Raw genomic sequence first — 27,308 nt, 5'->3', positions numbered from 1 at the left:
TTTGATGGTATTTATAGACCAGGTTATCATACATGATTTTAATATTCCTAGGGATGAACAAGAAGCAGCAGAAGGTGTCAGCTAAAGATGAACCAGCTTCAGGCAGTAAGGGCAGTAATACATCACAGGTATGGTACATCAACTGTCCCTGGAAGACTTGTGGGATTTATTATTGGGAACTCAGTAACTGAAAGAGAGGTAATATTTCCTTTGTGCAACTTATCAGTTATTGCATTGAATGAAATCAACAACTTCTGAGACTGCAAATATCAAATACAGTCCAACTACTCTAGTAAAAATTTATGGAGCATATTGCAGACCTTGTGCCGTTCTTTTCCAAGCAGAAGAATTTAGGACGAGAATGAAGATTAAATACATGTTGCATTATGGCTCCTAGCAACCCCTTGCCATCTGAGTTAAGACTTCCAAAATGATGCAGAAGAAATTGAGAATGGTTATTGCTGGGAAATGAGTAGAATTTAATTTATAGCAAGTAATGTTTTTTTTTTCACAAATTTTACATGTTGAACCATTACAATTCTGCTGTATCTAAAGCAAACTCCCAGCATCTGTGCAGAGGGCTAAATTTCAAGAAACTATCTTATATCTGCCTCCATAATTAGCACACAGAAATTACAGAATAATCTGGCTTTGAAGGTAGATTGGCACATCCCAGTAGAAGCTCTCAGAAGCAGGAAGGCAAATAAAATATCAGGGTAGTGACCAAAGAATTAGTGACTAACTTTATCCCTGTTTTCCTTTTTTTTCTGATATCAATTTATTTATCAGTAACACTGATATTTCAGTTAATATTTTTAAATTTGTAATAATTAGCCAATTCTGGATATTTTTCTGGATAAAGGAGTTCAAATATCTCCTACAAAAATGTAAATAAGTAATGGGGGCTTTTTTTATAAATTCTATTCTTTTTTTATAAATTCTATTATGTTTCGAAATAAAATAGAGACATTTTAGAAAGACTGCCTCTACCTTTTTTCATTAATAAACACTGAAAATAGCAGCTGTTTTCTTTGTTGCTTTTTGTCTCTGTTTTACTGCACTAATTCTATTTTCTCACTTTTTTACGTCTCAGTCGCAGAAGAAAGGACAGCAGTCACAGTTTTTGCAAAGCCGTAACTTAAAATGCATAGCCTTATGTGAAGGTAAGCCGAAAGCCCTTGTGAAGCTGTTTTAGTCATGGCCACACAATGCACAGGTTACAGGCTGCAAATCAGCGGGAGCTTTAGTTGGTTGTTTAGGTAAGAAACTACTGGTAGGTGTAGGAGTACCTGCTCAACAGCTGACCTTTATGCTTCAGTAAGAACATTTCCCCTCTTTGAACAGAACCTGTAGCAGATGCTGAATTGTCATGGAATATCATTCACATGCTGATCATCTGGTCTGTGTTTCAAATGTGATCCTCTTCCTAAACCATCAAGAAAACCAAAGTCATGTCCTTAATTTGAAGCACTGGCTTCTTGTAACTCTTGAATAATGCTCTAAACATGAAAGTCAGAAAAAACCCCACCTTTTCATATAGAATTTCCAAACAATTTTTCACTGTTCAAACAAGCATACTGATCATCTGGCAACCAGTATGTTCTCTTTGCTTCAGAAATTTTGGGAAGTTAAAATCTAATGCTTGAGTAGAGTAATTCTTGAAAGAATTGGCTATTCTGTTAATAACTAGCGAAACCTCAGCAGGTTTTAAGAACAAATTGTGACATTTGAATAAGAAGTGCATCTGTAGTTAGGAGCTAGTCTTAGAAATTATATTAACCCAATTTTCCTATCATTTGGAGCATTTGTGTGTTTTAAAAAGTGAAAATTAAGACAGAATGTGGAAAATATGTATTTCAAAATAAAATCTTTCAGCTGTACAGAAATAAGGATGTGTCAGTCAACATGAAAATGCAATTTGAACTGTACAGAAAAATACAGAATTTTAGTTCTAAAACTTCCATACAGAACAATATTAATTACTTGGCCTTAATGCCTGAATTTTTAAATGTAAATGACATCTTTCACAAGGACTTTTTCATCCAGGTTGTTCTTTCCTTGCACTTATTAATGGATTACCAATTTTATAGGAGTCAATTTTAAATATTTGGTAAAATACATTTCTCAGCTTTCATATTCATTTCTCTGTGCAAGAGGGTGGTTTAGGGGAGATTGTTAATAAAGGTTTTATGTAAAATTAATTGCAAGGAATGTTTGTTAAAAATTGCAATTCACGAAAGAAATAGTATCAAAATTGAATATGCATGCAGATATGCTTGTGTTAAAACAAAATAAACCAGCTATTTCAGTGCCTGACAACTGTCACCCAGGTCCAATCCTGACCAATTCAGGGCTGCATGTCATTAAGAGCAATGTTTAAATGCCTCTTAAACACTGACAGGTTGGGCACACTGACCACTCTGTAGAAGCCAGAGTTTGACCAGCTGTTATGGTTCAATCCCAGCCAGCATCCAAGCCCCGGAGAGCCACTCACTCACTTTCCCCCAGCAGGGCTGGGGAGAGAGTCCAGAGGGTAGAAGCCCAAAAGCTCATGGGTTGAGATAAAGACAGGTTAATAGGGAAAGCAAAAGTGCTGCACACAAGCAAAGCAAAACAAGGAATTAATTCACTGCTTCCAACAGAGCTGTTCAGCTATCTCCAGGAGAGCTGGCCCCATCACATGTAGAAGTTACTTGGGAAGACCAACACCATCGCTCCCCTTTTCTCCTTCTTTCACTCACTTTGTATGCTCATGCTTTTCCCTCATGCTTTGTATGAGCATGATGTCACACGGTCTGGAGTATCCCTTTGGTCAGTTTGGGTCACCTGTCCCAGCTGTGTCTCCTCCCAACCTCCCATGAATCCCCAGCTTTCCCAGAGTGTGGCAGTGTGAGAATCAGAACAGGCCTTGGCTGGCTCTGTCTGAGCCCTGTTCAGCAGTAATAAAAACATCTCTGTGCTGTCAACACTGTGTTCAGCACAAATCCAAAAACTGGCCCCTGCCCATCACTGGGAAGAAAATTAATTCTACCTCAGTCCAACCCAGCATACCACCCTCTCAGTAAAGAAATGCTTTGAAATGTCCAGTCCAAACCTCCTCCAGCACAGCTTTGAATCATTCCCACACATCCTGTCACTGCATACCAGGGAGAGCTGCTCAGCACCTCCCTGTGCCCTTCCCCTCCTCAGGAAGCTGCAGAGTGGTGAGGTCACCCCTCAGCCTCCTTTTCTCCGAACCAGACAAGCCAAACCCCTCCGTTAGCATCCAGGACAGTTTCCCAGCCCCCCCACCAGCTGTTTCCCTCCTCAGGACGCACAGAAGGACCTTCCCATCCTTCTCCACCTGCAGGGCCCAGCAGGCCCCAGGTGAGGCCGCGCCGAGGCTGAGCCCAGCGGGACCGTCCCGTCCCTGGGCCGGCTGTGCCGTGCTCGGCGCTCTGGGATGGGCTTTGTCCTTGGGGCTGCCCGGGCTCTGCTGACCCTCCCTGAGCCACCCCTCTCCCACTTTATCCCTGTGCCCGGTGTTTCTCCTTCCCAGGTGCAGAATGCAGCATTTGCACTTGACACATTTCACCCCATTTAAGATCGCTCAGTGCTCCAATCTATCTAGATCCCTCTGCAAGGCCCCTTGTCCCTCAAGAGAATCCACAGCACCTCCCAGTCTGGATCATCAGCAGACCTGCTACTGGTGCACTCACCTCCAGCACTGATACAGAACTGACCACGGAAAGGAGCCCTGAGGAACACCACTGGTGTGACCAGTCACCAACCAAATGTTGCCCCATTCACTACAACCCTTTGGGCTCAGTCCCTCAGCCAGCTCTTCACCCACCACTCCATGAACCTCCTGCTCATCCCACAGCTCAACAACTTGTCCAGAAGGATGCTCTTCAAGTGCATTTAGATATCTTCAAATGTAGATTGATGGCATAGCTTCTAGTTAGCAATAAAAAGCTTTCTTTCCTGTGCTGTCCTCATTCTGCTGGTAAACAACCTATCTTCAAATATGTAGAGCAAGTTTTGGCAAGCTTTTTGAACCTCTTGAGTCACAATTGCTATTTGTTTTTAAAAATTTGGTAGTATTGCACATCCCACATATAGCAGTTTCAGGCTTTGTCTTAAGCATCTTGGTTTCAAATCAGCTGTCACTGAATAAAAATATCTGTTGCAAGTGCTGATTAGATGTCTCAGACCATCTTTAACAGCCCTATGGCTTTTTAAATTCAGGGTTTAATAAGTGCATTTTTAAGCTTTCATTCAATTTAACAACTTTCTCCCATACGTCAAACATCTGTGTTTTCAGAAAAGTATATTTTGGAAATAAGAATCAGGTTCATCTCCCTTTTTGTACTAGCAGCCAACTCAAAATCTGCACTGTAGCACAGACATGTAGAGGAAAGCCACATGTTCCCAAAAGACAATTTTAAATATATAAAACCCAAAATCTTTTAGAGCAGTGTTTTCCAGGTATGTTTTCATCACTATGAAATTTGTTCTTTCTCTGATAGTGATAACCTCGCCTGATCTGCACAAACATGGGGAGATATGGGTAGTTCCCAACACGGATCACGTGTGTACAAGATTTTTCTTTGTGTGAGTACAAAGCTTTTCTTAACATTCAACTTCATACTAGACCTTTTTCTTATGCTCCCTCCAATAGTTGTAATTAAAGTAGATAAAAGACATTTCTTCCTAATTCTGTTCAGTATTCCTTCATTTTTTATCTTTTACTGTACTTACTCGTGCTAGAAATGTATGGATAAGCTAGTGTCAGAAGTTTAGCAAATGTCTTTAATACAAATGAACAGAGAGTTCATGATTTTTCCTATTCAATGGCATTACTTCATGCTATAGTTAGTCTGTCCATGTATTGTGAAGCATAATTTCTGTTTGGCTGTGTGCACTTAAGCTGAGGAATTCATTAAAGGCTTCCTGTCTGTGCTGTAAGCATTTCCCCCTTTCACCTAATATTTTTCCCCTTTGTGTCCTAGTGGCTAATTCAGCCTCAGGATTTCAGTGACAATGGCAATCTCCCACTTTCCAGAGTTTAAGATCTGCATATAAAGATGAAGCATGACCCAGCACTTTAGTAGAAACATGTGAACATATGGAATAAGCACTTAAAGAATGAGATTTTTTTTTTGTTTTTATGTAGATTAATAAAACACTAATATGATATTATTTTCTGTACCTTTTTTTTTTTTAGTTATGAAGATGGTCAAGTGGGTGATACAAGTATAAATACACAGGAACCAAACATTCATAAAGAGATTCTTCGAGTCATTGGCAATCAAACTGCTACTGGTTAAAAGGACCACTCTTATTTAATTGATGTGAAGCCTTCCTCAGTCTCAAAGCTGGATTTTGAACTGAAGAAGATGCAAAAAACTAATTTATTATTACTACACTAAGCAAATTAACCATTTGAATACTTACTGTTTTCTTACTTAGTATTTCGTATCTCATCAAAATACCTGAGATGGTATCAATTAGCAACTGTAGGGGTGCAAAGTCTATTATTATACTAAAACAATTAATAATTAAATAGGCATTTGGATTGCTCACAATAAACAGACATTAAAAAGGACTTTTGTGCTGATATTTTTATACTAAACTTCAATTGGAAGTTTTAGTACTGTATACTGGTATTTTAAATTTAGAATGACTGAATTACAAGTAAGAGAGAAGATTTTATAGCGGAGCACCTGTATTATGCAGGATACTTTGCAATAAGTAAAATATTCTCGTATTAAAACACAATAAAAGGTTGTCTGGACTATGTAAAATTGAAGAGATTGGTTACCTGCAGCTGTCTTTGATTCTTTTTATTTTACTCAAATGCAGTTAGCATTTAGACTCCAAGGTGAAAACAACAATGCATTTTTTATTTACTGGGTGCAACAAAGCAAAATGAATGTGATGGTATATGTTCAGCTTTCTTTATCTTCTCTGCAACACTGTCTTACCCATTAAGCAGCTCAGTTGCATTTTTTAATTATACAAGCCTAGGAAATACCTGGAAAACCTAAAGCTGTTAATTTCCTTTTTAGAATTTTTCTTTTTATATATTAGATTTTACACTTTCATTAGATCAACAAGGTTTTTTAATGGTTGCATCTTAACTTCAGTGAAATTGCTCTGTGATTAAATTTATCCCCATATTTTAAAGTATGTGCTGAGTTAAGGCTTTTACATGGTTGAGTTGATTGTTGGTGCATCAGATAATATATAAAAATGCAAAATTCTATTGATTTTTGTCTTGGTAAAATAGTTTTATTAGTTAATTTCTAAGCTATAAGAAATCAATTTAAATATCTCTGTCTTTTAAATTAACAACTGTTTCTTCAAGTGAGTCGGATGGCAACACAGATAGAGAAGGGTCCAGTTTCCAAGACAAAAAGCATGCCCTGTGCCCTGCTGAATGCCCTTGGCAGCCCTCATGGTGGCTATCTTGAAGCATCAATCACGCCCTTGATTATGGAGAGCAGTTGAACTTACCCATCTGTGCAACTACTGCAAGCCACCTCAGAAAGCAAAAGTAGACTGAAAACTCTCTTATGTTACTTTCATAATAAAGATACTAAAGCACCACGAAACAGCACAACAGAGCACAGGTGTGTTTGTTTCTTTTAAAGAGAACTGAATTAGATATGCTGTAATGGATGATTCCTTCTTTCTAGTTCATGCTACACTCCTGTATTACTTGCTGCAGTTGAAGTGCCCTACAATAGTGGTATTTGGCCTAGGAGCATACATGGGATGTATTTTAGCATTCTACCTTTATTTGCTTTAGTGTTAATTTTTCTGGGCTCATATCCAGACTTGTAAAGCAAATTCTGTTTGCATATCCCCATTTTGCTGTTAGTTCTATTGACTTGCACTCTCATTTGGTGGACCTTTGAATTAGAGGAACACTGCTCTTGTTGTCTTTCATGCTGGGACACAGGTTAACTTCTTGAAACAAAGAGGTTTCCTGAAATTTGACTGTCTACATAAGGACTGCCATAGCTTGTGTGACTGCAAAAAGTCAATATAATTCAGAAGTAGAGCCAAAACCCTGGCATGACCATCTCTGTAATGGTGCTGCCATATGTGTCTGAATCACTCTGCCTAACAAAAAGAAACCGGGAAGCAAGTCCACAAAGATGTTCTTTGATTATTTGTTGGGCTGGTAGTCCACCATTCTGGGATGCCTCTTGAAAAAAAAAAAAAAAAAAAAAAAACAGGAGAAAAGAGAGATGATAATGAGTGAACTGGAGAAGCCAAGTAAACAGTCATCTTCCCCGTCCCCTCAAGTTTATTGCAGGGTCAGAAATGAAACCCTTGAAGAAAGGAGTCTGAAATGTAGCTAATGAGTTGATCTCTCTTTTCATTGTGGGGTCATGGTACTGGTCATGTATGGTGCCATCATAAGTACAACCCCAGGAAAGGGAAGAGAAAAATACATTGCTGCCAAATTTTAAGAGTGCTCAGAGTCTTGTTTTAAATGGATGAGCCACGGTAAGGGACGGTGTGGTGGAAAGCAGGAGTCCAAGTTGTATGGAGGCCTTGCTGTTGTGCCTGTCTCAGGGAGCACTGCAGTGACTGACTTAAGCGGGGAGAAAGATAGTGAACAAGAGTAAAAGGTAGAATGTGACAAGCACAGGGGTTACAAACCAAATGAAGAGGGCAAAACCTTTAAGGGAGAAAAGTAGTTGTGAAGGGACAAGATGGCATTAGCAGCTCAGGTCCCATATGGTGTATAGCAGGAAAAGGAACTGGCAGAACCAAGCTGCAGCGTGGGGCTACGCAGCCTGTGGCAGTGTGGGGCAGCAGGGCCACTTGAAAAGCTGTCACTAGGCTACAGTGCAGAGACATAAGCCTGATGTCAAACATAAACAGCAATTGAGATAGAACAAAATTTTTTGGCCGGAAACTCAGTCACATTTTTCTCTAGCCATTAGGTTAATTAGAAACTTTGAAGGCTTTGTATTATTTGCAGGGGAATTTGAATCTTCAGATCATTTAACAAAGTATTAGTTCTCATTATTTTCAAAAGATGAGGGGAAGGAGGCATGTTCATTTGGCATCTGTTACTCCTCATGTAGGAAATTTCAAAGCTGAAAGACTTATCACCAAGAACTGGAATGAAAAAGCCTGAGGATAAGATTTTCTTTGGAGGATTTGTCCTTCGGGGTTTTATGCAAAGGCGGCAGTTGCATGTAGCCAAATGCTTCCAAATAACATGGAATCCAGGGGATGAAAAATAAAAATCCCAGGGTTGTTTGAGCAAGACCCTGTGTTATGCTCAGAGCCCTTGCATTTTCCTTCCTCGGTTACCATGCTCACATATTAGTGACGGACCAGTCATAACTCCTGCTGTAAAAGATGCAGGCTTTCCAAAGATGGCTTTTAATCAAAGCAAGTAGAGCCCCATCTCTCTTGATAGAAATTTCCATGAAGTCATTGCTGTCACCGTACCCAGTATGGAGCAACCAAGGGAGTTCTTGGTAAATAACTTTCTAACTTCTTGCTACATCCTACAACAAAATGCGGTGGAAAGGTTTGACAAAAAAATTGCATTAGTCCTTTAATGTTGCACCCTAATTATGAATTATGAATTAAGTATTTATACTGCTGAGTATTTAAACATTGTGAAAGGAATTCAGAAAGATGCTTTTAAATCTTCCTTGAGATTCAGGCAAGTATTTAGCATTCAAGGGCTGAATTAAGCAATTTGAGGTATCTTCTTCTATGATATGAGTCAACATGGCCCTGTTCTTCAACAGAACCACACTGTTTTGATAACCGAATCTTTGGCTTCCTATTACTTACCATAAAATGGCCAGGTTGTGTAATACTTTGGTTAAAGTTTTACAGGAACTAGTCAATGACACTGGAATTTTTAGGCCTAATTTTTTTCCTCTACAGCCCTTGAAAAAATTGTTAATGAAGCCGAATGATTTTAACATAATAGCTGTTGGTACTAAAAATGCATCTGAAGAATTATGCTAGAATTGCCCCTTTGTTAATACAGAGTCACTCCAGATTAAGACTTCATGCATAGATCAATTAAACTTTGCTTATAAATCACTTGCTACTGGGAAAACAATTAGCATAATACCTACAAGGATAAATACAAAGTAGAAAAAAAAATGCCAAAAGGGAACAACTGAATTAAGAGATTCATGGTTAAGAAGGAGATACTAAAAAAATCCAAACCCTAAGCAAATGCAAAAGTATTATTTAGTTACTAAAGAATTATAATAATTTAGACAGATTTTTTTCTTGGCTCTGGGAAATGAAAGTGAGATACAAAGAATATGAGCCATGACTCACCCCATGTAGCCTCTGCTGGCAGTGCTGCTGCAGCTGGAATGGCCTTGGCCACGCATTCTCTTCTCTCCTGTGGCACACAGCATCCTGTGGTGTTTTATTTGCAAAATTCAGGTGTTAATCTGGTGTCTGTGCAATTTCTTCATTACAAGCACCACCTCAAGGTGAAGGATGAGCCTGTTGAGTAAACGGAGCAAGTTTTGTTGCTTGTAGAGCAGTTATAATTCTGTGAAGCACCTGAAGTTGTTCAGAAAGGATCTTGAGTCCAGTCAGATGAATTTATTCCTTAAATAAATTCCACTCAGGAGTGGAGTGACACATGCTTCAGAAGGGGATAAATAAAAGGGGATAAATAAAAGGGGATAAATAAAAATGGGAAAGTTTTCTCCCAGCAGAGCGTCATTCTGTGTGCACCGTTCTGTGTGAAATGCACAAGGATGCCGCCAGGAGTTTGAATTTCCCAATTTGTGTTTGGAAACAGGTCTGAAAGCACTGACCTCCTCTGTCTGTCCTGGCATGTCAGTGTTGTACTCCTGCTCACCGGCTGCAGCAACAGCCACTGACAAGAGCTGAAGGGAATAAAACAGCTTGAACTGCTGTTCCATAGCATTTTGATTGCATGCTTCTGCTAAGTTTCAGTCTGACACAGAATAGCTAGGATGTAAATTACTGTCCATTACACTTTGTGTTGAGATTTTGTACATGTACTAGGCATAAGGCTTTTGTAAAGGGGAAAATAAAATAGTTTTTAGATGAACATATCTACTGTGTTAAAAACCTGTTGAGAAGATTGCATTGATCATTTATCAAAAAGTCAATAAAAATATTCCTTATACGTAGAAATTTAATTTAATGTTCTAAAAATAATTTTTGAATTTACCCAGTATATATTGTATCTTTCAACCTTAACAAACAGCCACTCTTTTATGTAAACATAAAAAATGCCAATGTTTCTTTTAACTCCATAGCCTTTTTTTCTCCAAATAAATTTATTAAATTCTGTGCACAAAATCATACTGCAGCCTGCTATTTAGCCTATGGTGCCTTAGAGTTACTCAAATATTTAACAAAATGGAGATAATGTAAATACTGCCAGAAGATCACTAAGGCCAAATATTTTCTCTATTCACTTTTTACTGCACTTGCTTTCTATTGCTATTTAAGCCTCTTTTATTCAGCTTTGTAACAGCTATAGCATTGTAGCCAATGTAAATGTTTACCTTCAATAAATCAGAATTTGTTCAACAAGCACTGGGCATTTGGGCACTATTTTGAGAACTCTGTTCGAAGTTAAAACAGCCATCTAAGAATTAAACTGCATCTGAAGCAGTTTCTTGACTTTTGCTAATCTCAATGACATCTAAAAGCTATGCCATGCTTTTACACGTTTTTGAAGTAAAATTTTTTTGCAGTGTTCTTTTTAAAAACACTTAGATGGACAGTAAAACCAGCTTTTCTTGCTGTGTTTATCTGAATGGGTTACCCAACTATAATAAAAGCATTATTTAGCACGTACAGTATCATAAAATGCATAAAGATGTCTCAAGATGCTTTTTATAATTGCTTTTAAAGAAGTTCTCTGTTTTCCTGTAGAGCTGTTTTTGTCATGAAAACACAGCAAATATATGACAAACTGTGTCATACTTTAATGTGGCTATGTTTAAAGTATAAATACACATCTGCAACTAATAAAATATGCAGATGTTCATGGGACTGGTTATTAATTCAGTGAGTGTACTTTTTTTTGCTGCCTGTGAGCGCATTTTAATTATATGGGTGGATGTAGCTTGAAACTTTTGAAAGTTTTACCTTTTGTTTGTTAAATTTGTTATTTTGTGATTGCAGATTTTGGATTGAAAGAGTTGAAGTGGTACTTACTATTATTTTGACTGTCGTAAAGCGTATTACACAAATATGACTTTCAGAGAGACAAAAAGATACATCATTGCTGCTCTAAATGACTGATAATTTGCCTTTGATTTAAGTGTAGAGGCTGGAGCTTGAATTCTCTAATGGAAGAGATATTCCAAATATTGGGGATCTTGAATTTGTAAGCAGTAAATTCCAAACTCACAAAAGAAGAGCTGAATCAGTGGGGAAGTCTCAGACCTCTCTAGAACTGGTACCCACAGAGAGCAGGAGGGACAGAATTTTTATTTTCTTTGGTTTAACTTACTTAATTTCCACGTGGCTACATCACAAGTTCTCTCAATATGCACCAATATTCTGCTGAGAAGGTCTTCGGTACGTTTTATTCACCTGTTGAACAGTTCCATGTGGGACCCAAGAGATTAGTAATCCAAACAGTAATTGACAGCAGTAAAAAAATTATTGCAATGGATAAGAGCTACTTTCAAATGCACACGTTGCATTTTTAACATGAGGAAGAGCAGAGTATCTTCTAAGAAAATACCACCTTTGAAAAAAAGGACATAGTTTTTATTAAGCCATGTTTGCACACTTGTCCAACTTCTCTTTTTTGTAACTAGTGTGCAGTGCAGATTGGGGCAAGTAATTTTGCACAGGGGTCACAGCCTTGGCCCCCTCCAAGAGGATTTTTCCTCCTAAAATACTGTGAGGAAACTTAAATAGAGCTGCATCATATGAATGAAGCCAGTAGTAGCTGAAGGCTTCAACTTTGCTGTGCCCCAGCTCTCAGCACAGTGCAGACACTTTAAGAGAAGAAAGCTTAAGGAATGAAGCAAAGGGCTCAGTGCTTTGCAAAAACCTAGTGTCAAAATAGATGAAAAAAAGGAACAGCACTTGGAAAAAATATTAAATTGGCATTTTTATTAAACAACATTGTCAATCCCTCAGGCTGTTTTTCCTAAATGTTGCAAACATTTTCCATTCACAGTTAAGGGAGAGAAGTGTAATTCAACACACTGAAATTGAAGCCTCTGAACAGGGCATAAGGCCCTTTTAGCATCAGCACTGTTTGTAGCAAACCCATGTGCAAGGCATCAGCTATTGGATTCCAGCCAGTTCCAGAAAACTGGCATTTTGTGAGATGCTGAAGCTGTGGGAATTACACTAGCAGCAGGAACAGTGACTGCTGCAGAAGCAGGAGCAGCACAAGTCTCCAGGGATTGTGTCTGGAGCAAAATACAGGAACTCCTGGCTTATGGTTTGCTCAACAAAAGCCAGAGCTTATCATCAGCAAAGCAATTCTAATTCATAACTTTTAAAGAGAAAGCTTTCCATTGTTTGGGAGAAATGTGAAGGAAAAAAAGAGTAGTTTTCTTCAACCCGCTGTCCTGTATCTGGATAGTTCAGTCTAGTAGCATGTCTGGGGCAGTGTCCCACTGTACTTGCATGTAGCAGGTTTACTTACAGCACTAGTTGGCAACTCTCTTAGAGATCTCAGGCAGAAGGAGGAATGTCTCAATTAGCTGACAGTTCCTTGGAGCCAGTCATATATTTTACATATATTCTAATGGAATCTCTACAGGTAACATATTCCAGAAAGGGAGTAGGTAGCTGATACTGTCCTTACTGGTTTTCAAGCCTGATCAGACTGTTCTTCCCATGAGCTGCTGAAAAAACAATTTTGCTGATTGTTTAAAAAAAACTCCTTAATCTCTCCTGATTTTTCCATCTCTCCTAGACAATAGCTTGCAGTTTGGGTGTATTTCTTGTCACAAACACCTACCAAGGTTTATTCAGTATGAAGAGTTTCAAAGATGAGAGGAGTCAGAAGCTAAACTAATTGGAATAGTTATAAATGTAATTTGAATGTATATAGATGAAAATATGTAAGTATATATTTAAAATTTTGCATATATTTGTAGGAACGTAAGTTGAAACAGAACTTTTGACTCAAAACTAAGGATCAAAATTTCACTGTTTGCAACACTTCTGACAAATGCAGTATATTACAAACAAATTTTAACTACCCTAATGTGATAGGTTTTGGTAGATCTGACTTGCTGACTTTTTGTCAAGGACATGTTTTACTAGAGGCTTTTAAATTTTTGCTTGAATTTTGCTTGTGGGGAATTCAGTCACTCCTCCTCTGTATGTGTTATCATGTAGCTGGCCTGTTGTGCTTCACGCAGTATTCCATATGTGTGAAATTGTATTATTCCACTCTTTGGCTTTTTATTGTCTTATGCAAACTTTGATTTCATGCTTGCCATTCTAATCAGTAGTACATGAGTATCAAAAATCCCAAGATCTTCTAGCACCAGTCTCATTTCATATTCCTGCTGATAGTTTATGCTTTGGAACTTTTCAGCTTTCTTTTTCAGCTACATCTCTCCATTTTATGCCCTGGTTACGAAGGGTTTTGGGTGGTTCCTAAACACCTTGCTAAACCTGAGAGGTGGCACTTCTGTCTCTCTGAGAGTTTATTTATATTTTTTGCTAAGATCTCTCCTTTTTTAAGTCTCCAGTGGTCTCCTCCACTACCAAAAGTTACAAAAAATTAGAGGATGACTTGGGGAGATGATTTTGCTGTTTGTTATGTTGTTCAATGACTTAATATTCTGTATATCTGTGCTAATGTGAGCTGAATTTCTGATTCATAGAATTTCTGGTTGTTTCCCGTTGCTCTAATTGCTCACAGAGCTAGCCTTTAGAAAAGCGTCAGATATGAGCATTAAAGGACAATACTGGGAATATTTCAGTTAAAATGCAAAAATAGGCAGCCATGAATAGAAAAAAAGTATAGAAATTATGGTCCTTCAATATGAAAAGCATGTGTACATACTGTTAACTTACACATGAAAACAAGAATGTGTGGCCAGATAAGTATGCCAAAAAGGATGCTGTTAAAAGCTAAAGAGTTTTATAAATACTATTTCCTATCATAATTTCCTTTCATCTAAGCAAATTTGGCAGTGTAAGCTCATAATACTCCCTACCTGTACTTCTGGCTCTGTCTTTAAAGAGGGTTCAAATTGAACTGCTGGTCTTTCCTTCACATATTCTTTTTTTCCCATGTTTTTATGAGGAAAGCTTACTGGGGTCTTAATTACTTTAAAGAGTGCTACTGATCTCCTAAATTAATCTGCTTGAAAAATTTCCATAGATTGGTTTCAAATGGGTTTTTTCATCAAGAAGCTACCATAGGCTTCCTTTTCATGGAGATTTTTTTATATTTGTAAACCTCAAGTCTTGAGTTTTTACTTGAACAAATCTTTTCTTAAGGGGATTGAAAGACTTGGTGGTATGTGTGCATGAGATTTATTATGAAATTTTACTTTTGTCTTTGTAAGTGGTGTCTCAGTGGCCTGGGCAGCAGATTCTTGGTGTAGTGCAGCAATTTATAAATTGGTCCCAGTGAGGACTGATTTTGATTTTGGCTTTTAGGGTATCATTGACCCATTTGATAAAGCTAAAAATTCTGACTATTCTTATCAAATTCTATTGTCTGTAAATTATGTTACTTTGTGTAAACTGTTCCTTTACATTATCTGCTCTGTGAATCTCTATTCATATATATTCCTGCCAACTCTACTATGCATGAATGCAAAGAAAGAAACAAAGGTACAATAAAGATGTGGTTCGTGGTCCCTGCTGACTGGAAATTGTGTGTGGGTTCATGTAGGGTAAAATATTGCAAGAGGTCATTCTAGCAGTTCTGTGAGTTGAACAGTTGCATTTCATGCCCATTAGTGTTCTTGAGCCTGTTCATTTTGCTTGTGTAGGCCCAGCCATCCTGGTCAGACTTGATCTGTTTGTGTATCTGGGTCAAGCTCTTTTCTCTGAAGTGACAAAGGTGTTCCTTGGTGGAAGGTTACATTTGTTTGGGCAGTACTGTGATCACTTTTCACTTTGTACAGTTTCCTGTGACAAAACAAATAGAAAATGGATGAAGGATACTATTATTTTGATTTGTAGCATTATTCCTACCTTATAAGTAAAAGTGATTCCACAGGATTCAGGCCTCTACATACACTTCAGTATCCACAATAATAGACTTAGATTTTCTCTGACTAGATATATATATGTATACATGCTTTTTAATTTTGCTGGTTTGATTGCCAAGTGGGTCTTTGAACACAAGAAAGTGGGCACCATTGTTTTATATACACAGAGATTGTCTTGACTTGCTAAGAAAGCTGAGCAAGTAGAACTCAATTATGAACAACGATTTATTTCAGTGCTCTGCTAAACAGAGACTACTGAATCCTGTGGGTGGTTTTATGAAAAAATGTGAGCAAACATCTACTGGAAAACTAATTCACTCTGATCAGAACAGATTCAGAACAAAGTTTCTTGAGGTGCAAGGCTTGTTGTTCAATATATTCCATCCCACCAGCCCCAAAACAAGGATTTGATTAAATACTTGTACTTGCTCTTTTTTTTTTTTTTTTTTTTTTTTTTTTTTTTTTTTTTTTTTTTAAATTTCTTCCTTTTTTTTCCCTCCCCACCAGAAACTTTCTCTGGGCAAATAACTATACCCAAAAACTTTTCTAACTGTAAAAGCCATTGCCGGTTAATCACAGCTATGTCAGTTTAAGGATGTGATTTCCACAAGTTAGTCCCTTAGATTTATGGTGCTCTCTATGATTTTTATTTCCCCCCCACATTATGAATGCCTCATTCCTCTTGAGGCTCATAAAAACTTGAAAGGTATAGTAGCAATATACAACGCAGACTTCCTTGCACCCTCTTGCTGGTCTGCATAAAACCTGAATTGAGGTACTCATTTCCTGCAGTGATTAATCAACATAATGTGATCACTTGATGAAAATCAGGCTATAGTAGTTAGATATTTTGAAGAGGAATGTTGAGCTTTAGGTTTTTGTTTCACAGAGCCCTTTCAGCATTGAGTAAAATTTATTCTTTCTCTTGTGATTTCAACTCATCTCTGTATCTTTTTTATTTCTTTAGGTAAAGATGTTGGGTCAATCAGCTGGGGTCTACTTAACTGAGGAAGCAATTTTGCTTACAGCATTATTCATTCAGTGTCCATACTAGACCAAACTGCTGGTACGAAATGCCTTTCCAGTGTGTTTCTTGGTGGGCAGGTTTTGTCTTCTGCAGGGTGTACCACGCAGAGTGCCTTAAAATTTGTCAATTCCTACAAATTCCTTCTGAACTGAATGCTATCTTCAGTTGCACCAGAGACATGGCCTCCTCCACCTTCTCCAAATGGCCCAAATGCATTTTAGTTGTCCTGTGGAGACAAAAAAAAACCCCTTTTTTTTTTTTAACTGCTCCAGCGGCTTCAAAGGCTCACTTGCAGTAGAACACATATTCTTGCTCAAGAAAGCACTTAGTTGTGTGCTCACATTTTAAGCATTTGCATAAATGCTGTCTTGGAGCTATACTCTATTGTTGCCACAAAATGTATCAGAGGGTCAGAGGACCCCTCCTGTGAGGACAGGTGAAGAGAGCCTGGGGCTGTTCTGTCTGGCAAAGAGAAGGGTCCAGGGAGACCTAACTGCAGCTTTCCGGTACCTATAGGAGACTTTAAAGGAAGACAAGGAAAAATTTTATCTGGGCCTGTTGCAATAGGACAGTGAATAACAGTCTTAAAATAAAAGAGGTTTAATTCAGATGAGATACAAGGAAGAAATTATCTACAATGAGGACATTGAAACACTGCAACAGGTTGTCCAGAGAGGTAGTGAACACACATCCCTGGAAACATTCCAGACTGGATGGGGCTCTGAGCAACTTGATCTAGTTGAGGTTGATTAGAAGGAGTTGGACTAGACAGCCTTTACAGATCCCCTCCAACCCAAATCATTCTATGATTGTGAAGAGAACCTTTACCAGAATTTAATCCCCTGGGTATCTCCTGGCCAATCTCTGAAGGCTGGAAGTCTGTCTCCTCTTTTTCCCTGTACAGGCTAGACAGTATTGCCTCTCTCTTTTCTTGTATACACTTACAGGAGTTTACAGGAAAAGTGGCCATGCCGCTGGGGCACAAGCCTTGGACCAGCATCAGAAAATCTGGCTTTTCTACTGGGTGTGTTTGCTCATTACCAGACACACACATCTGTTCAAGTGATTCTTCTTCTGTGTAAACAAAGTCAGCTGGTAGAAAAATAAAACAAAATGTGTAAAGTCCCTAATGGACTTAGGGAGTGATACTTTTGAGATCTAATGTGGCTGCTGCAATAGGAAAAATAAAACAGCCTGAGCTTTCAAACACTTGTCAAAATGTCTGATCACCTCAGTCTGATCAGATTTGGATTCTCATCAATGCTATGTGAGATGAATGCACTGTAGCCTTTCCTTCACAATCCCATTAAATATGGGTGTGCATGCTAAATTCAAGTCAGAGCCTGTCTTCTGTCTTCTCAGCAGTCCTGAGAGAGATCAGCCACAAAAACTACAGAAATGCATACAGCATGTCATACCTAAGGGGAAATAATGCTAAAAATCTGTAACTGTGAAGGTAGAAACTTCTTTCTGAACAGGAGAAGAAAAGCCTTGTGTCAAAGACTTAGAAACAGATGGTAGTGATTTATCCTAAGTAGGATGTGGGATTTGGGTTCTTCCCTCTGTTCCAAGAACCCCTTTTCCATTATTCTCCTTGTGGTGCAGGGCAGCAGTTCTCAGTTCATAACTCATGGAAAACCAAGCATACCCAGCACACAACACCAAAAGAAGATGAGGACAGTGGCATAAAACCACACATGTAATATACACCAAAAACAATTGAAACCACCAAGAATGCATCATTTGCAAAATGCAAAGTGTTCTTCAGCTTATAAAACTAGTACTGTAAAAGCAAATATTTTCTGAGTTATGTCATTTGTTGCATGGGCACAGAGAGGAAAGCTCTTTCATCAACACTGACAGTGCAAGAATTCCCTGAGGAAATCTGGCTCAAGCACTATGCTGACAACCCATTCCTTCACCCTTCACTGTGGACTCAGGACTGAAAGTCTCAGCCAATACCAGCTGTCAGTAAAAGAGTCCAGGAGAGAGAGAGGTTAATCTATGAAAGGTAAAACTATAATTTAATAGAACAAGATCTGCAGAAAAGTGGGTGTGTGGACAACATGTTTTCTACCGGAAATACCAGTGAACAAATGGATTCTGGGTAGTGTTCAGTGGGTAGAGAAACGTGTGTGTGTGTGTGTGTGTGTGTGTGTGTGTGTGTGTGTGTGTGTGTGTGTGTGTGCGTGTGCCATGTTATATTTATATTCCCACTCATTTTCCATATAAACAACAGGGCTATGTTTATTGTTGTTCTTTTCTCATAAAACTAACTCAAAGGAATAATTCTCATAGAACTTTCTTTAGTCCTGCTTCTAAAATTTCTAAGTATCCTAATCTGAGAAAACTGGCTGCTAGAATTTCTATAGAAGACTGGATAGCAAGACATTTCCCAAAGCTCGGAGAAGAAATCAGTCATATCGAAGAAAGGGTGATACAGCAGGTTGTGTCCCTCACAACAGGGTGTCTTCTTCCTGGTGGAGTAGATATGAAATTTAATTATCTCAATCTAAGTAAGCAAATCACAGAACTGATTTTCTACTAGTGATAAACTATATTGTTCTTTCATAAAAGCCAATGCCTTCTTTAGCAATAATTAATAAGTAAAAGAAGATGAAAAATCTCCCTTTTTCCTGAAAGAATAAATATAATTCATTTGCCTTCTCTGCTCATTGTTTGTAGAAGTATTTGCCTGCAGCCACCCACCAGGTATCTAATCTCTGTAAAAGTGCTATCTCTTTCATGTTTTCTGCATTTTATGTTAATATTGGCTTGAATAGATTTATACTGTCATGGGCAAAACAAGACTCATCTTCAGGATATTGATTGAATTTATTGTTAACAAATGAGAGCAGGGCAATGAGAAATAAAATAAACCTTAAAAAACACCTTTCCCCCACCCCCACCCCTCCATCGTTCCCAGCTCTACCTCCTCCCCCGCAGCAATGCAGGGAGACAAGGAATGGGGATTACAGTCAGTTCATCACACATTCCTCCTGCCACTGCTCGGGGAGAGGAGTCCTTCCCCTGGTCCAGATGGGTCCCTCCCATGGGAGATAATTGTCCATGAGCTTCTTTAACATGAGTCCATCCCATGGGCAACAGTTCTCTTCCATGGGGTGCAGTCCTTCAAGGACAGGCTGCTCCAGTGTGGGTCCCCCACAGGTCATAAATCCTACCGGGAAATCTGCTCCAGCATGGGCTCCTCTCTCCATGGGTGTGCAGGTCCCTGCGAGGACCCTGCTCCTGCAAAGTTTTCCCATGGGGCCACAGCCTCCTCCCAGGCATCCCCTTGCTCTGGCATGTCTCCTCCATGGGCTGCAGGTGGATCTTTGCCCCCCTCCTTGCACCTCCATGGGCTGCAGAGGCACAGCTACCTCACCACAGTCTGCAGCAGGGGTTGCAGGGGGATCTCATCTGTGGAGCCTGGAGCACCTCCTGCCTGTCCTTCTCCAGTGACCTTGGTGCCTGCAGAGCTGTTCCTCTGTCATATTCTCATCCCTCTCTTCTCTGGCCACAGTTACAACTGTGCAATAAAATTTTTACCTTTTCTAAATACGTTATCACAGAGACATTACTATAGTTCCTGATGTGCTTGGCTTTGGCCAGCATCAAGTCCGTCTTGGAATTGTCTGGGATTGACTCTGTTGGACATGGAGTAAGCATCTGGAAGCTTCTCACAGAAGCCACCCCTGTAGACCCCTCACTACCAAGACCTGGCCAGGCACATCCAATACATCAATACATTTTCTTGACTGGAGTAGGATAAAATAATTTATCTCTGCAAATAGCTGAATATTTACATTTTTTTGTCAGTGAAATGTGCAGTCCAAAAATGTGTAATGTTTCTACATGTTTCTTCAGCATGAGAGTTAGGAGATTTTATTCTCTTGGAATATGATATTGTTTTCTTTCTTTCCATGTTCTTTTGGTGTGAGAATAAGGGTTGTCTTTTCACTGAGATGTCATCTAGAGTAGGACTGCAGAAATATACCAGTTAAGGTTCACAACCTGGCCTAAAATTTTCACATTTGTTTTTATATTATTTACACTTTAGAAGAAGGATTATTTCATAAGATTTTTTTTTAAATTTGTTTTACTTGGAAAGAAAACTAGCAACAGTCTTTAAAAAATAAAGATATATTGGCATGCCAGCAGATCTTAAATGAGTACACATTTGTATATATTAAATCCTGGCAAAGAAGAGCAAGGGTTTTGCCATGGAAAGATTGGCCCTGACATCAGCATGAGAAGTACACATGAGATACACATACAAACCTGACTTGCCAAAATGTACTAACATCTCATGGGGTAACTAAAATGCAGTGATATAAAATACAGCCACTTCCAAGCACTCTCTGGATGGTCCTACCCCTGTGTTTCTTCTGATTTTTTATTTTTTCTTGTCACACGTACATAGGTGAAGTGATACATATACCAAAGGATAAGAAAGCTAGACAGCAAGAGAGACTAAAACCAAAAATTATCTTTAGCTGTTGGGAACTGATATCCAAGGCATAAGAGTAGGTATACCTGTTCATTTTAAACATTTGCTTGTCTGGAGCTTTTGCAGAAACCATGTACTTCCTCCTTCATATTTCCAAGAATGCTGATTTAGCCAGGTATTCTTGTTGGAATGGTGGTAATAAAAATTATTTCCAAACACAGTGACTGTGGTATATGAAATACTTTGTATAAATCAGTGAGGAAAATCCCTAACATATATTTATTTGTCTCTCATCTGTTTTAATTAGAAATGGTTGCTGCCTACTAGGATGCCCTCATTGTGGCAATGCTTTGATTGACTGTAATGTCTTGTTCATGAATTAATAGTCTTTTACTTAAATCTCATAGCTACTAATTGTATCAGCTACATTAACATTTTCTTACAATACTTCTAAGGGAACTATTGTGTTTTTCAGAAAGGGCAACTGAGGCAGAGGGGAGAAAAATTTCCTCTGGTGTGAAAATTCCAGCATATATGCTGTTTCACAGAAAGACTGTACATTGAGGCAAAAAAATGTGATTAGGGCAAAGGTGGAGGTAGCAGTAGGCTGGTAGATGGGACACAAAATGAGCGTGCAGTGGCCAGCTTGTGGTTCAGGCCATCTGCATGTCTGACACAATAATGTTTCATTTGTGGCAGAGACTTCCGTATGCTGGCACTGGACAATTAAATGACATAATTATGTAGCCTAGCAAAATTCCAGTGTGTTCTCCTGCCTCCAGACTGAGCAGCAAGGGAGCTTCAGAGTTCTCTACTGGGGCACAGGCATTTGGGCAACAGCTCCTTACCATTTATGAAAAGATATGATGCAGGTTCATGCAGCAGAACAGACTGGCACATCACAGCAAATTTAGGTCCTTCACTAAAATATGTATTTAAATAATCTTTGAAATGACACTAAGGTAATCAGTTCTCATTTATTACTTTATTCCTAAATAAGCTATTGAATTCACAGAAAGGTAAGGGAAAGAAAGAGAACAAACAACGAGGTTTTCCTTCCCCTTTCTTTTTTTCTGTTAATGACTGAAAGGAACCATTTCCTCAGAAAAAAAGAGCCAAAATGTCAGGGTTTGCCATGCACAGTGGGTAGGTGCTGCCTAGGGGAACAGGCTTAGCTGCCTAGCAGTTGGCTCTCTGGGAGGGGCAGTGTATCACACTATTTAGAAGTCCTTGCAAAACACATTTTCTAGTTATGCAGATAGAATGAAATGGAGGCAACATCATTTCATCTTGATAAGTGTGCTGAGAAGCAGCAGGAGACCCTAATGGAAGATGTGCAAACACAGGAAGAGGGCATTTCTTAGACTTGTTTTTCAATTTAATTTATATGTCAAAAGGGTGTCCTGTTGGTGGCACAGTGAGCTCCATGCACTGCCTGAATATCCATATTCAGAGACAGACTGCTTCCAGCTTCTTCTTTAGCAAGAAAAGATCTGTAGTCTGTCCAAAGATCAAAGGTGAAGTTTTCATAAGCATTTTATGTGTGGGAACCTTAAATTCCATTTTAAAACCCTTTTTGCTTAGAATACTTCTGTAACTGCTTTACTACTTCAGCATATTGATTTCCATCAGAACTGGATGTCTGAACTTTTATCATTTCTGGGCACAAACATGGACAGCTGCAGCCAATTAGGTGCTGATGTACATCATGATATCTGATCACTTATTGCCCCAGAAACAAGACTGCATAGGAATATTTGAAAGAAAAAGCAACTTTATTGGGAAGTGGTAATTCAGTAAAGTTCAAGAATGGGTGGCTTTCTGGATGCCCCATCCATGGAAATGTACAAGGCTAGGCTGGCGGGGCTTTGGGCAGTCTGGTTTAGTGGAAAGTGTCCCTGCCCATGGCAATTCAATTCTATGAGTCTATGTTCCTACGTATTGTTTTCTGTGAATTAATATTAAATAGAGACAAGAAGAAGTACTGCCAATGCACAGCTGAGGAGGCTGTGTTCCCAAATTTCTGTATTCTGGGCAGTCAGCCAGCCCCCAGCAGTGTTAAGGATCTCGGCTTCCAAGGATACTCAAGGATTCCTGGGACTCTGTCAGGGCATTAGGAAAAAAGAACTGGGGAGGATTTCAGGGTGCAGATGGTCAGTGTCCTAGAATTGTGCTACAGCACGTTGAGCTACCCTTGAGAGTCATTGAAATTGCTCACCTCTAATGTTTTATTTTAGAGGGTTTTTGTGTCAGATTTTCCACTCTCACAGTAGTTTTGTAATGCTTTTATTTCACTCTAGGAAATAAGACTTGTCCTCAAAGAGCTTAGTGCTGAGTGCAAGTTTGGGCTTTGAACCAGAAACTATTCTTGAGTTTGGTAGGTGCCCATAAAAATATTGGACCAAACTTGACCGTCTACAGTGCAGCTCAGAGCTTTGTGAGAAGGATACCCAAGCACTATAAGAGGTCTGTTACTGCCACTTGTACAGCCAATACTCATGTAAGTTAAACTTGTGCCTCTGGTAATTCAGACCTGATTAATATTGCACTCAGAGTGTTTTATTGTCCTTTCCTGCACTGCTCAGGTCTTCTGAGGATCAGTTATACCAGTCTTCATAAACCAATTAACATGCCATGTGGTCATGCCACCCAAAGTCACCTTTTCTTTGGTTTTTCTGCCCCAAATAGCAGTGTAAGTTAATATAATGTAACACCACCAAACTTTTTAGGAGGCAATCTAATTTGTGTTGCATTCATTTGTAAGCATATTTCTAGCCTACACAAAACACATTTCTTTTCCTACTACAAATGAAATATTTTGTTTTTCTATGGAAAAAATCAAAACAACCACTCTGAGCTTACAGCTGTTTTTTGCACTGCAGTTTATTTCAACATGTATTAAAGGAAAAATGTCTCCTAGCTTAATGTCTTGGGATCTGAGCCTCTGTTACCTCCTCTTCCATAGTCATCCATGCGTTGTTTTGTATTCCACCTTTTGTCCTGCACCTGATCTGCATGTGACAGCATGAAAAATATGTGCTATAGGTGAGAACTATTAAAAAAAAAATCAATTTAGAGTCACTGTTGTTGGGCAAAATTTTTTCAGATGTACTGAAGAGAGAGGCTTATTCTATTTACAGAGTTGACTAAATTAGTTAGGAGATAAATTGCAGTGACATAAAGCTGGTTTTGTGAATTTCTTAGGAACAAAACCAGTAATTCTTATAATAGATTTTAAAGCCTGGTCCCTTTTCTTCCTATAGACATTCTTACCACTGTTTCCTGCATGGTTCCATTTTGAATCTGTGCTGATTTTTGAAGGCTTTTGTAAAATAGAGCTGCTAACTCCACATGGATCCATAACATCAGCTACAACACGTTTGAAAGTAGTAATTGGACAAGTAATCCTTCCAGGGAAAAACAAATCATGTCTGGTTGTAATGGTCTGAATAGCTCTTATTTCTCATTCTGTGTAGTGTTTGTGATATTTTGGTGGAAACAGGGAAGTAGATCTAAAAAAAACTGAGGAGTCTTGCAGAGAAAGATCAAGACAATTTTACCCCTAGAAGATGAACAGGATACAAAATTGCACTCATTTTTTTAGCAGATGAAACCAATGGGAGTGGGGTGAAGTTATCTGTAGTTTTCATCCAAAGAATATATGCTTTTCTAAAAGGCATCTGTAATGCTTAAAAGACTTACAAAGGGAAACATAATGAGTTGTCCTGTGCAGGAACTGAGATAAGATGGCTATGTCTATTTTTCACAGTATTAATTATAAAAAACTCTTCATTAACATTTCCCTCTTCTTATCTGGTTAAACAAGTAGTAAAATTGCCATCTCACAAATTTACTACTACAGACATCTAGAAGTAATTGATAACTATTCAAATGTACAAAAACTTACCCAGTAGGGCCATTCCAAGTCCATTGACTATAAAGCAGAATCTTTAGGGGGAGTGCAAGCACGGTAATACCAAAATTAATGAAAATATTCCCATATGTATTCCCATACATGGCTAATTCCCATAGGTAAAAAATTCTATAGAAGTAACTTAATTTGTTTTTCACAGGAGAATTTGCACTTAATGAGACAAGGTTTTCCCCAAAGATGAAAAAAGGTGAGAAAATAAGCCATTATTTGCAAATTATTTTCAACAAGAAAGAAACTGTGGGGTAATTGTGGATAGTCTTTTGAGAATATGAGGTCTGCATTCAGGGTCCAGAAGAAAAATTGAATTTTAGGAGTTACTAGAACAAAATTTCAGAGTAAAACCTGTAGTCTGTATACTGTTCAGATACTTAGCTCTACATATTTTATAATATAAAAATATAATGATATAAAATTATAATCATATATTGCAGGAGGATAGATATGTGGCTAGGTACTCCAAACAAAACAGGCTTTAACTCTTCAGCTTGTGGGAAAAGTGTCCTTAAGGACAAAAGCTATGTAAAGTTGGCACAGAAGAGAAGGTGAATAGAAATGATTCATCATTATTATCAAAAAAGAACCACAAGGCGCACAATAAAGCATACAAAAGCAAACATAAAAAATGAGGTGCTTTCCTCCTGACTCATAATGACATTATGAAATGCATTGCCACAGGGTGTTGTAGAGGCTAAAAAAATAAATAGGATTAGATAAGTTAAGAGAGGGTGAATCCATCAAATGATATGATCCTACTTCAATCTGTATTTCATCAGATCATTGTCGTTCTAGCCAGAAGTCAGTGGGGGTAAATCAGGAAAGAATCACAAATGTCTTTTCAGTATAGGTGCTACCAGACTTTGCTATAGACAGTCTACTGATAAAAACATGGACTTGTGTCAGGTCACATTTTTCTTACCAAGCTATACTTCTACTTTCAAATGCATCTAACTTTCTGGTAATATCAGTCTTCGCAATTATTTTCCTTTCATATTTGAGTCATAGCAGGAAGAAATATTTTCAATACCCATCATATATCTAATTTTTATTGTGGAGTATAGAAGAGAAATAATTTAATAGTTGTGCTTGTGAGTGTATTTATAAATCTATTTTTCACTTGTTACATAGTTTTTGAATGGAATGTAGAGAGGGAAAACTAACAGGTAAACGAGAGAGTAGGTAGCTGCTGCCTTGATAAATTGATCTGGCTTTACTAGAAATGCTGGCTCCTGTGCACACTTTGAAAACAATTATTTTATATGTTGGCTCAAAGTTTCACTTGATTTTAAACTGTAAAATAAAAAGAAAACAGATAGTATATTTCAGAGAAAATGAGTTCCTGAAGTATCATGTGGATATATCAGGTGTGCATCCATTAGGAGCAGGCTTCTTGGCAATTGTATGAATACAATTCCTTTGCTCATTCTTTCAATAATAATCTTTTTACAATAAAATAACCAGTCAGCTTCCAGTTCCTACCTTTTAATTCTCCTTCCAGGTCTAATGTTGCTAATAGAAAGCAAGATCCTGACTGATTCGCATCCAACTTTGATGTCTTCCTGCATCCCTTAATCTACTCTAATTCACTTCTTTGCCTTTATTTTATTTCTCTTTCCCTGTCTTCCCTGCTCTGTACTCTCCTCAGTCTCAAAATAAAATGTAACTTGATCAAGTAAAGATACCATCATGGTATGCTTGTGTACACCTCTGTATGCAAATAGAGAGGTGTACACAAACTTAGGGGCTGCATATCTGATAAAGTTCCAGTCCTTCTGCTCAGGTACACAGTGCCTGGTACTTGTTTTCAGCATTGTGTAAAAATCAAGCAGGCTTTGATATGCCTTATCAAATAATTTTTTTGAAAGAGCAAGCTCACGTCTTCTAAAGACACTAATCCCACCTTCACATTAAATCATGGGATGAGAGAGGGAAATACAGACTGTAAGTTGATATCAATTATATAGAGTATGTCTCAGTTGCACTTGGAGATAAGCATGTAGGTGGAGGAAGAGTTTGCAAATGATCAGGAAAGTGGTGCAGGGGTTTAAGCCAATATTAGAGGAAGAGTTAAAATCCCTATTCTAAATAATAGAAAACATGAAACAGATGTCATTATAAATTGAAAAAAAACCCCTGATTCTAAATCTCCACATGAACATACAAAAACTGGATCCCAGCAGACCAAAATGAAATGTCTAAATCAGCAGTGTGCTCCTGGGTTTTCATAATACATACATTGAGAGAATATGAAACAGCAGGGTGATTTCACAACTCTGTCCAGTCAAAACAATGGAAAATATTGTGAATGCTCCTAAGCAGCTGTTGCTCAGATACTGCCAAACACCTGAGACACATTACAAAAGGACTAGACATTCTCTGTTAAAACATGGAAAATATGAATGATTAAGATGGCAGAGTGCATTTGACCTCAGTTGAAGTGCCCCTAGCACTGCCTGAAGTTTTGCAGGGCAGGAAGAACGGCAATATCCTGGTAGCAGCCAAACCCTTGCCTTTGCAGAAGGAGTTTGGTGATGACTTGAATTGTTTGTACAGTAGCTAACACAATAAGATAGCTGTCGAGAGATGGGACAGTATATAATAACAGCAAGACAATAAAATAATTGTACTGCACTTAAGTTTCAGAAGTAGACCTTAAAGCCAAGAACACAAGTACTTACAGTTAGTATCAAATAATACCTATAGAAGTACAAA

General features: G+C 38.3%; 1 protein-coding gene across 6 annotated transcripts in view; it reads left to right on the top strand.

Annotated features, from left to right (window-relative positions):
• The window catches only part of PARP8 (poly(ADP-ribose) polymerase family member 8), a 119,180-nt gene extending 108,617 nt beyond the window's left edge, over positions 1 to 10,563 (top strand). For all 6 annotated transcript variants that reach the window (XM_059874052.1, XM_059874053.1, XM_059874056.1 and 3 more), the window contains 4 exons: positions 52 to 128; positions 1,094 to 1,163; positions 4,509 to 4,593; positions 5,207 to 10,563. In XM_059874052.1, coding sequence (XP_059730035.1) covers positions 52 to 128; positions 1,094 to 1,163; positions 4,509 to 4,593; positions 5,207 to 5,309 — 335 coding nt within the window. In that variant the 3' untranslated portion in view covers positions 5,310 to 10,563. The remainder of the gene's footprint in view (positions 1 to 51; positions 129 to 1,093; positions 1,164 to 4,508; positions 4,594 to 5,206) is intronic.
• The last annotated feature ends 16,745 nt before the right edge of the window (positions 10,564 to 27,308 follow it).

The sequence above is a fragment of the Haemorhous mexicanus genome, chromosome Z (assembly GCF_027477595.1).
Source record: "Haemorhous mexicanus isolate bHaeMex1 chromosome Z, bHaeMex1.pri, whole genome shotgun sequence".
Lineage (NCBI taxonomy): Eukaryota > Metazoa > Chordata > Aves > Passeriformes > Fringillidae > Haemorhous > Haemorhous mexicanus.
The sequence above is the reverse complement of the archived record's forward strand: the minus strand, read 5'-3'. Positions and strand labels throughout refer to the sequence as shown.